The sequence below is a fragment of the Dipodomys ordii genome, unplaced genomic scaffold, assembly GCF_000151885.1.
Source record: "Dipodomys ordii isolate 6190 unplaced genomic scaffold, Dord_2.0 Scaffold127, whole genome shotgun sequence".
NCBI lineage: Eukaryota > Metazoa > Chordata > Mammalia > Rodentia > Heteromyidae > Dipodomys > Dipodomys ordii.
This window is the reverse complement of record NW_012267343.1, coordinates 1,287,535-1,299,525: the sequence shown is the minus strand read 5'-3', so window position 1 is coordinate 1,299,525 and position 11,991 is coordinate 1,287,535. Positions and strand designations below refer to the sequence as shown.

The 11,991-nt window shown below is 38.1% G+C and overlaps 1 protein-coding gene across 1 annotated transcript in view; it reads right to left on the bottom strand.

Annotated features, from left to right (window-relative positions):
• Positions 1 to 724: 724 nt before the first annotated feature.
• Rab14 (RAB14, member RAS oncogene family) overlaps positions 725 to 11,991 on the bottom strand; it is a 28,661-nt gene continuing 17,394 nt past the window's right edge. The window contains exons 5-8 of the mRNA XM_013030143.1: positions 8,888 to 8,954; positions 5,118 to 5,205; positions 4,790 to 4,820; positions 725 to 3,304 (exon numbers count right to left, since the gene is read on the bottom strand). Of these exons, the coding sequence (XP_012885597.1) occupies positions 3,127 to 3,304; positions 4,790 to 4,820; positions 5,118 to 5,205; positions 8,888 to 8,954 (364 nt within the window). The 3' untranslated portion in view covers positions 725 to 3,126. The remainder of the gene's footprint in view (positions 3,305 to 4,789; positions 4,821 to 5,117; positions 5,206 to 8,887; positions 8,955 to 11,991) is intronic.

Sequence of the window (11,991 nt, the reverse complement as noted above, 5' to 3'; positions counted from 1 at the left end):
AAGTTATTGATAGACTCCTCCATAAAACTCCCACATGGACAGGTCTTCTGTTTAAGGTATGTAAACTGAACCATTCAGTTTGATTGCTTTTTGTTGTTGTTGGCCAGTTGTGGGGCTTAAACTGGCAGCCTGAGCACTGTCTCTTCAGCTCAAGGTGAACACTTTGACTTGAGCATAGCACCACTTCCAGTTTTCAGTACTTAACTAGAGATAAAAGTCCCATGGATTGTCCTGCCTGGGCTGGCTTTGAACCGCGATTCTCAGATCTCAGGCTCCTGAGTAGGTAGCTAGGATTACAGGCATAAGCTGGCTCTGCCTTCATACTTTTTTTAAGTCACATTTTTTTTTAATGTATGGACAAAAAGGCTTGCAGAAACCAAAGTGAGGTAATGAATATATGAAGACAAACAGCTTGGTTTCTAAAGATATCTTTCATGTTTCAAAGAAATATTTCCAAAGAAATTTACCTCTAGGATGTGTACACCACCGTCATTCCCTACCCCCACATCACAATCACTAGACCACTTTATTGCTGATGAAAACACTCATGGAATGTCACACAAATAGTTCTAAGCACTAGTCACAACCAGAGGGCAATGAGTAACCCAGAACATCAGGTGACCTGAACAAACAGTAAAAACCGATAGTTTAAAAATTAAATGACTTTCTCTCCAGTACTGCCCAGTGTCTGGCACACATATTACAATATGACAATTTGCTCCTCTATTTTTAAGCACCCAAGTTTATTATAGAGGATTACACATGCAAGTAATAGAATTTGGCCCCAAGTACAGTCATGGTGAACACTATTAGCCAACAAATGTGCTGGCCTCGGACTAAAAGATGACTGAAAACATTGCAAAGGGGATGCAAATACAAGAATAAAACTAGTTCAGTTAGTGATGTGGTTGCATATGCTACAGAAGTAGACTTCTCTTTATACAACAAATAAGCACAGCTCTGCAATAAAAACTGACAATGTACACCAAGAGTTCACCTGAAGAAAACAGGCTCTACTATAGTTCAGAAAAAAATGCGACCAATTTTAATCTAGATACAGGTACTTTATTTACAAATATTTAGATTAATAGCATTTTGTTACATCAAATGAAGAATACAGCAGTCTGAATAAATCCTTCTGTCACAAAAAACAATTAAGACCCATTGTAACTAACTTTGGGAATCGGTATTGCACCTAAACAAGCCTCAGTCTTTAGTTTGTATATCCCAATCTGTGGTTTGTTTGCTTTGTTTTTGTAAATATATACACACCAGCAGGTCATGGTCCCAGGGTGAATCCCTTGTGATGCAACAGCGTAAGCAAAATGGATCACTGCAGGTCCTGAACAGAATAAACCAATCAATCTACTCCAGGAATCTTGTTCTTTTTGAAAAGTTTAACGGAGACAAAAAAAAAAAGATGAATCCACAAATAAACCCAATCCTATTTTCTGCACATTCCAGTTTGGGCTTTTATTTAACATGGACTATACAATACTCTGGAACTACCACTGTTTATAACCCAGAAAGATGTAACTTCGTGTTTTACTGTCTGTAAAGAGGGATTTAAAATGTGTATTTTAAACAGCAGTTCAGTCAAGTGCATTTTATATAATCAGTTCACGCTTACCTATCCTACACTTCAAATAACTTTTCAATTCCCAGCCACCAAACCATAAAAACTAGAAATTACTTAACAGAAGTGAAGAACTTAGTAGAACTTAAGTTTGCTGTCTAAAATAGTAAGATTGTTTCTCTTACAAGGTGTTCCTTCAGCAGCCAAATCACTTGGCAAAGGTGGCTACTTGTACTTACTTTGTAACAGCATAAACACTGAACCACCTTTAGAAACACTTCCCTTTTACAAAACAACTTACTCCAACATGACTTAAATAGCCCCATACTATAAACACAAGGGATAATCTCCAATTATTTCATTGTAGTGTTAAAAATGCACAATTAAAAATCCCATAACAGCAGACCTGTGGTTCTGACCGTCTGGTTCAGAATCTGACCATTCCAAGAAGATAAAGGTATAAAAGCTTAAAATGTGCAATAATAAACCCAGCCTTTTTTCTTTTTCTATACAGTAAGGCAAGAATGCAGCCTGTAATGTAAAACGTTCACAAAAAGAGAAAAGCAGGTTAGCACATTGTTGATTGCACAAGAACAATTAAAATCAGCAGGTGAGCCACAGTGCAAAGATGGAATAGAATCTGCTAGTGTTAATCCGCTGATGCTAGGAGCTTTCTCCAGCATGTCCCCAAACACTGCCAGCACCAAGGAGCGGAGCCAGTACTACTTGTGAAGGTCTTGTGTGAAATGGAAGGGAGTACATGGTCACATATAGGTCATACTGTACAAACTGGTATTTTATACTGTTCCAATGCCAGTAATCAATTTATTTTCTTCATTAAAATAATATACACAGAATGTAGTTAGTTCGGTTCCTTCAAATTTTATACATATTTACTTTCTGTTAAAGAGAGAAGGACAAAATGGCGTGGAAAAAAAAAGATAAAGCTATTAAGCACAAGAGAAAAGATAAGTATTTTTCCTGTGCAAGGCCAAGACAGAAGCAAACCTCATCGAGAAAAATGCTGCCCCTACAGTAGGGATTTGATCCAACAAAAACTAAACCAAAGCAGTTATAGAACCCCTTCTCTACCACCGGAAGTCGTTTCTTAGCAAGGAACTATTGGTTACAACAGCCATACTTGAACAGTTAAGTTAAAGACAGGAGAAAGGCTGAAAATATCAAATTAAACCATACAGTGAGACAAAGCCTTGCCAAAAAGAGAGGGTAAAAATCATCAAGTCCAGCATCAGTGCTCAGTTTAAATCATAGATTGGTGACATATACCTATCACGAGGACGATTGAGGGGGAAAAAAAAGTCTAGATTTACCATGCAGGAGAGATTTATTACTCTACTTGCCTTTGATAACCTGATTACATCTAGTTGTTTAGCAGTTTAGTATTGTGTTAAACTGTTTTTTACAATAGAGTTGTTTTTTCTTTTTTAATTAAACCCAGTAAGATGTACAGAAGACAACAGGCAGTAAAAAGTACTGCTTCCAACAGACAGAGGTGAAAGGTCAAATGAGGGGCCATGGCAAAGAGGTCACTAGCAGCCACAGCCTTCTCTCTGGGGTTGGGGTTCACTGGTTAGCCGTCCTCCCTGCGGGGCTGAGGGTTTATGTTGTACACCAGACTCAGCAGCATTCAGATCCAGGCTCCCATCCTGAATGTTCTGATAGATTTTCTTGGCAGCCTCAAGGAAAGCATCTTCTACATTCTCTCCCCTAAGAAGCAATGGACAATTTTATTCCAGGACCACAGATTTCTACAAAATAAGACATTATACACTGACCTTTTGTTAACCTCTAGTCAATGTCATGATGTCTTCAACTTAGCCACTGTCATCTAGTAAGAGATTATCAAAACACTGGGCTAAGCGAATAACATGGAAATGTTTCCTGTGGAAAGCATAGCAGTACTAAACACCCTACTTGTTCTAATCACTAAAATGCTACATGTTAACACATACATAATTTGGCAGTTTCTGTGACAGGTAGGTTCTCCAAACATGTGGAACAGGACTCTGGGATTTGTATCACTTGAGAAACCACATGTAAACTGTGCTGCTTCTATAATGTGGCATGACACAGTCATGCTTAGCCATATTCACCCTTCAGTTCAGTTCTACTGACACTAACAGCAAAGCTAAGACTTCACAGAAACAGGTTAGCACTCCTTGCCACTGCAAGGGTAACAATAAATGATAGGATGGCTTGGGATCAGGAGTGAGAGAGCTCAATAATGGACTTGGAAACACCACTAAAAAATACTATGTTTCTAATTAGACACTATTTCTAAGTTATGCTTTTTGGTTTTTTCTTAATACCAGTCCTGGGGCTTGAACTCAGGGCCTATGCACTGCCCTGAGCTTTTTCACTAAAGGCTAGTTAGTGCTCTACCACTTGAGCCACAGATCCACTTCTGGCTGTTTGGTGGTTAACTGGAGATAAAGAGTCTCAGGCTTGTGGTCCTCAAATCTTAGCCTCCTGAGTAACAATGATTACAGATATGATCCATTAGTGCCTAGTGTAAGTTATGCTTTTTAAGGTGATACCAAATATTATTATTATATGAACAGGCTGGCCAAACGACAGTTGGTCTTAGATGCCAAATTCAACTACAGTTACAAAAGTGAAACATTTTTTAAAACAATTTTATTAACCGGAGTTACCAACAGATGTAATCAATGTATAATTTTTTTTTTTGGGGGGGGGGGTCAGTTGTGGGGCTTGAACTCTGGGCCTGGGCGCTGTCCCTGTGCTCTTCAGCTCAAGGCGAGCGCTCTACTGCTTAAGCCACAGTGCCACTTCTTGTTTACTAGAAAACAAGAAGTTATCTCTTATTGGAGATAAGAGTCGCAGGGACTTTCCTGCCTGGGCTGACTTTGAATCATGATCCTCAGATCCCAGCCTCCTGACTAGCTAGGATTACAGGCATGAGCCACCGGTGCCTGGCTTCAATGTATAATTTTTAAGTAACAAAAACAAATCACATTATTTTGAAACAAGAATAGGAAGAGATGTCTGATTATTCTTCCTGTCCTAAGTATTATATATGTACATAAGATAAAGTATATATAACACATATACATGTAACAGACATGTTTTATATATATATATAAATAAAACATGCTATATATATGTATACCCATATGTATAGCTCTACTTTTAGAAACAATATAACTGAAACATGCAGTCCAGCAAACTTACGTTTTTGCACTTGCCTCGAGGAACAATAAGCCTAAAAATAAAACCCAAACTATAATTAGAACATTTCAGAATAATTCACAAGAACATTCCCTCAGAACTATCTACAAGCTGTCCGTGGCCCTACCGCGGTATTTAGAAGAACATGTGATTCTCAAGTATAGGACCTCTCATGAAATAATAATATTCTTCCTGAGTCTCATAAACATTTTATCCCTCCAATACTGGAATTTTTGAATTTATATATTTTTAATTGTCAAATAATCTGTAGTATTGAAATCCTACCTTTTCTCAGAAACCCTCCCAAGTATGACCATTAAAAGAAACCCACCGTTTTCTTCAGCGAACTGTTTGGCTTCTTCATATGTAACATCTCTCTGTGCCTCCAAATCTGCTTTATTTCCTATGAGAATTATTACCTAGTTTGTGATCAAAAGAAAGATACTTTAAAACAAGGAACCATTTTAAATCAAACATGTAAATTCTCAGCTTCAAAACTACTGACCAAACAAAAGCACAACTAAGTTCAAAAAGGAATCAAAGAATTAGCATTATCTGGAACTACAGAAGCATAAAGGCACCTTAGCAATGACATAGCAATGACAATCTTTCAGTAAAGAATGGTCATTTTTTTCTAGTGAGTGATCCCCATATGGTCTCTATTGGCAATTTTTGCTGTTGCTTTTATATTCCCTTAAAAATGAACTGGAGGCTCACACCTGTAATCCTAGCTACACAGGAGGCTGGGATCTGAGGATCATGGTTCAAAGCCAGCCCAGGCAGGAAAGTCCGTGAGACTCTTATCTCCAATAAACCACTAGAAAATTGGAAGTGGCGCTGTGGCTCAAGCGGTAGAGCGCTCACTTTGCACTGAAGAATGCAGGGACCGCACCCAAGCCCAGGGTTCAAGCCCCATGACCGACAAAAAGAAAAAGAAAAGAAAAAATGTAAAAACATTCTTGGTTTTGCAAATCATTAAAAAGCAGACTATGGGTTAAATACTGCCCACAGATTGTAGTTATTATACAAATGGTCTAGGGCAAAGAATATCTGAGTGAGATTAGCTAAGGGAATCCATAAAAAGCCTACAATTAAGCCTGAATTGTATAAACATGAACACTACTGGGGAAGACATTTCAGGGCTTTCATTTAAAAGGTCAACTTGGGACCCTTAGGACATTAAAGCAAACACTAGTTCAACTCCTTCAGGCTACAGGCAAAGAAATTAAAGCTCAAAAGACAAACAGACTTGCCAAGGTAACTCAGGGAGAGTCAGTGGTACAAGTACATTAGAACCCAGGGAGGAAATCCAAACTGACCTACAAAGAAGTGTCTACCCTACAATATCCCAAGCAGGAATAAGCTTATAGCAACACACTATGTACTTTCATTGGAAGGGGAGAACTGGGAATGTGGGATGAGAGCAAATCTTCAATGGATTCAAATTCAGGGCATAATATTACATATATAATATATATATATATATATATATATATATATATATAGCTGCTTTGGGATCATCTATGTAAATTATACCAAAATTAAAGAGTGTTATAGTTTTTTTAAGAAAAAAGGAAGTAGCCTTGGAAAATCACAAAGTATTTGGCCTTTACTTAGGAGAAGGGAAGATGTATGGATAAACTGTTTATGTGTTTGTGTGTTATCTCTGCACAATCTACCCTTCTTCCTTCCAACCAGATATAGCTGGTTTCTATCTTGTTCTTCCAGACAAAAATGGATTGCTTTAATTCAAAGGTGCTTATACCATCAAATTTTTGTGTCTATAAATTTATAGCACTAGTGAACTAAATAATCATGTGACCTGAATATAAATCTTTTGAAAGAATATGTTAAGTAGTATAACACAAGTGAGCATTCTTCAATCAGTATGATCCAGTACCCACTGAAAAGGGAAAGAGTTACTCCTATACAGTTTATTAAAGAAGAAAATAATGACACTTAAATGACAAAGGCCTAGTAAAGGACCATTATAAAACAGGTACTCAAAAGAAGAAATACTGTCTCCTGGGGCAAGGGTGTAGCTCAGTGGTAGAGCATGCTGCCTCGGAGGCACAAAGTCCTGGGTTCAAGTCCCAGAACATCCCACCCCAAGAGTAAAATCCCAATTCCTTACAAATTTCCAAACCAAGTTTCCCACTTCCTTCAGAGGTGAGAGATAATGAGGCATAGCATAGTATAAAAGATAGGTTCAATGTATAGGAAGAAAATGAGAAACCAAAGGTAACTATAGAGATATTTGCTCTGGACCTCAAAATTTTTTTTCTTCTGAAGAGCTGGTATATTTCAGAGTATAAAATGAGGCAGGAGTGACAGAACTAGTATTCTTACAACAGTTTTCCATGGGCCTTCTACAATGAATATTATTTTATGTCTTACTTATATATAAATTCTGAAGAAACTATGACAGGTCTGATGTACCTTTAAGCATGCCCAAAGATAACAACTTACCTAACTACAATATAATTGCAAAACCAGGAAACAGGTATAATCTATAGCAGCTCTCATGTGTGAGACTTGCAAAAGGGTAGTTCTAAAAGTTTTGTCACCAGCACAGTTATCTGTCACCACCATCATTACAAGGAACTGCTCTGGCCCACCTAGTTTATAATCATACAATCTGCAATTTCCTTTAACTCAGCATAATGCCTTCGATGTGTCGAAGTTGTTGCGTGTGTCTACAGTTCATTGGTCTGTGTGTGACTACCCGTTTTCCAGGGTATAGAGGCATACATTATTTCACTTGCACCTGCCCATGGCCAGCTGGACTGCTTTCAGCAATTGGCTATTCATCCACAGGTTAATGTACAAAAGTGGGTTTAGTATAAAGATGGAAGCAGAGTTCCAGGCACTGCTGCTGGTGTATACTGTTAACTGAATTTCAATTATGATTAGACTGCTGTTCCCTAGTAAAGCAAATCTTACCACTGACTATATGTCAACTTGGCTTCTGCTAGGCTCCGGGACATACTAGGCTTGGTCTTAAAAAAAGCCCAGTCAGGGGCTGGGAAGGTGGCTCAGTGGTAGAGCGCTTGCCTTGCATGCTCAAGGCCCTGGGTTCGATTCCTCAGCACCACATAAGCAAAAAGAAAAAAGCCGGAAGTGGTGCTGTGGCTTAAGTGGTAGAGCGCTAGCCTTGAGCTGAAGAGCTGAGGGACAGCGCCCAGGCCCAGAGTTCAGCCCCAAACTGGACCGCCCCCAAACAAAAAGCCCAGTCAGCCACAGCTCAGTGGTGGTTCCCCATTGTTCCTGGGATACCCTCCAATTACCTAATGGAAGCTTGCTCCAACTTCAGGCTAATACTCCACCAGCCTATAAAACTGACTTCTCCAGCCGACCTGCTCACCCTGTGCTTAATGCACTCCACGTTAACTCATTTTCAGTCTGCTTTGCAGCACAGTTATCTGTACACCTGCTGGTTCTTTCTCTCCCTCATCAACTATAACCTCTCAGGGACTAAGGACATGGGTTCATCTTTGTGTACTGCAAAGTCTAGTGTAGTAGCGAGATCATTAAAATCTCAATATGTCTTCTTAGTTAAGAATTTATTTTTTAAAGCATGCAAAATACCTTTTATTTTTAATTGAAATTTTATTAAATATAAATTCACACGCAGTTGAAATTCAGTTAATTATAAATTCACATGAAGTTGAAGAATTAACAGATCCCTTGTGTTTTCCCCAGTTCTCTCTGACACTAACAATTCATAAAATGACTGCAGAATTCTTATAAGATTACAACCTCCACTTAATATGAGATTATCACCCCATTCATAAATGATTTTAAACCACAAATATAATAAATCAAACACAGTAAAATGATAAACTTGAAACAAGAATTGAAAAATGTGTTTTCGTCAGTTAATATAAGAATAAAATCAAGGTAACTGGGAATGGGGACATAGCTCATTAGTAGACTGTCTACAATGCATAAAGCCATAGGTTCCATCCCCAGCACTACAGAAAATATAAAAATAAAAACTAAAGATATAGTATCTCATCCATAACACTCAAATACTCAAATCTCACAAGGAGGAGGCTGTGCTGTCTGAATTTTTGTATAGTAAGATGTCATTTAACTTACAGTATTTGGATTGGTGAGATTCCTTGCATCTGTCAACCAGCTGCTTAAGTGGTTATATGTACTTCTTCTGTAAAAATCAAATTTTAAATCTGTTGACTTCTACATACAATTACCATTAAAACAGAAAAAATAAAAGTTACAATATGGCCAGGCAAAGTGGCATGCACTTGTAATCCCAGCAATTGGGAAGTTAAGGCAAGAAGATGGCTAAGTTTGAAGCTATATCTAACAAGTGGCTACATAAGACCCTGTCTAAAACAAAATGCACATATATACACACATAGTCTTATACATTAATCAACAGATCTTAAGTGTATTATTTTTATTTTGACTAGTTTCTCTGAAGGAAACATGAAACTTCAAAATTTTGAGAAAGCGTTTTCGTTTAGACATAGTCTAGCTTTGCAGTGCGATGAGGCCTGGGCTGGCTTCAAATCTCAATTATCCCAAGTGCTGAAATTACAATTACACACCACACCACATCTGGCCTCAAACTCCTTTGTTAAGTAACACAGTATTCAACAACTATGTGAATGACATGTTTGAAGTAAGCTGTTTACATATAAACAGATCAGTAAGTAAGCTAGGAACATAGAACTGACTTTAAAAAGTCTAAATCAGAGCCAGGCGCCAACAGGTCACACTTACAATACTGGCTACTCAGGAATCTGAGATATGAGGATTGCAGTTTGAAGCCAGCCAGGTCAGGAAAGACCATTAGATTATTACCTCCAATTAACCCTCCAAAAGCTGGAAGTAAAGCTGTGGCTCAAATGGTAAAACTCTAGCCTTGAGCAAAAAATAAAGCTCAGAGATAGTGCCCAGGCCCCATGTTCAAAGCCCCAGGAACAGCATGGAAAAAAAAAAATCTAAATCAAGATTTTCAGTCTCAGAGTTGAAATTAACAGTATTTGAAATCATCCAGATTTTCAACCACAAAATGGAGACAAAGTATACTAAGTTGCTAAGCCAATGACACACTCAATGGGAAACATGTTTGCTTCTGCCTTCAAATTTTAATTTTAACCAGAAATCAAGATTTTAAACTTCATTAAAAATCAAGATTAAAGTTATTTTTTCTTTTTCTTACTATGAAACCCAGGCTGGCCTTAAACTCATGATTCTCCTGTCTCAGTATTCCAAGTGCTGGAATTACAGGTGTATGTTACTACACTCAGCTTAATAATAAAAAGTACACTCAGCATGAAAAGTAAATAATCTCACTGGAATTCAGAAAGGAAGTTTATACTAACCTGGCACTCTCATTTACCTCACAGTTAAATTATTTGGAGACTGAGACTATGCAATCTCTAATGTCTCTACTCAAGATGTTACACACTTGTCATCTGCACTAGTCAAGTCAGCCCAAAGACATCAAATCCAAATGTAAGTAATTTATAACAGTTAATCTTTCAAGTGTTTTACTTAACACGGGATTTACTGGGGTACTAATAACTGCATTTCTGATTAATAATATCTTTGACTTTTGATAGGCTTAATTAGAATGTAAAACTCATCCTACAACTGAGGAATAACTGTAATACACAGTATTATACAAAATAAAATCAACCAAAGGGATAAAGTTTTTAAAGATAAAAATATTTCTACTTTACATACTCACAGAGCATTATGTATATCTTCCTCACTTAATAAGTGTCTAAAATAAGCAGATGCCCATAAACACATGACTATCACTGAAGTATGGCTCAGGTGATAAAGTGCTTTCTAAGCTAGAACAAGGCCCTGAATTCAAAACCCAGAGTGAGGGGTAAGGATGGGGATTGGGGTGAGAGGAGAGCCCACAGGCTGGGCCCAGGGGCTCATTCCTTGAATACCAGCTATACAGGTGAAAATTTTAAAAGTCATGGTCATAGGCCAAATGAGGCAAAATGTTAGCAATCTTCCCCCTCAAGCAACAAGCACAGTGGCATGTGCATATAAACCCTAACTATAGTCTTGAGAAGGAAGACTGAGGTCCATGACTGACTCTACGCAAAACCTATCAGATCCTTTCCACAAAAAATAGCTAAAGCAAAAAAAGGGCTAGCTCAAGTGGTAGAGTGCCTGCCTAGCTCAAAGGTACTGAATTCAAATCTCAATACTCCTACACCCCCAACCCAGCAAAAGTACAAGCTATAACTCCCATGATTCACTGTCCAAATCTGTAGTACTGGCATGCCTTGATAATACAAGTACAAACATGTTTTACTTCTTGAACAATAATTAGCTAAGTCCAAACATACTGATTTTGATAAAATGTAAAAGGGCAATGCTGGCCAGGTACTGATGGCTCACTAGCTACTCAGGAGGCTGAGATCTGAGGATCATGGTTCAAAGCCAGCCCAAGCAGTAAAGTCCATGAGACTCTTATCTCCAATAATCCACCAGAAAACCACAAGTGGCCTGTGGCACAAAGTGGTAGGGCGCTAGCCTTAAGCAAAAGAGTTCAAGGCCCTGCCTGAGTTCAAGCTCCACAACCCCCCCAAAAAAATCATTATAATATATAATATCATTCTATTATTCACTAATTTGCAGTATCAATGCTTTAAAAAAGGGCTACCAACTTTGGGTTGGTAAATCAGATTAAACTGACTCAACAAAACAATTGTTAAAACCTCTGCTGTCATTTTAGAAAAGTGCCCTTGGAATGGATAAACCTGGAAAAGTTTTTAAGTCAGGCTCAGAGAGACAAAGGGTGCATGTTTTCTTTCCTATGTGGAGGTTAGACCTAAATACAATCATATATGAAAACACATCCAGGGCCATAGGCATATATGCATGAACAAACTGACTGAAGAATAATATATGCAGGGGTGGATTCTCATAGTGTAAACCCTTTTGAACAAGAAACAGCTTAACAAAATGAATACCAGGAAGCTGAAATACGCACTTGATCTGGTGGAGTGAGGCTTTAGGGGAGGAGGAGACAAATAGAGGAAAAGGGGGCAATTCAAGACATACTATTCGATGTACACATGTGAAAATGGCATTAGGAAGCAAGGGGAAAAGAAAAGTAGAGGAGGAAAGGAAAGGGAGGGGAGAAGAGGAGCACTGTAATGACTGCAGCTGAATGGGAAGTTTTATTTTAATTTTTTGGGGGGTCC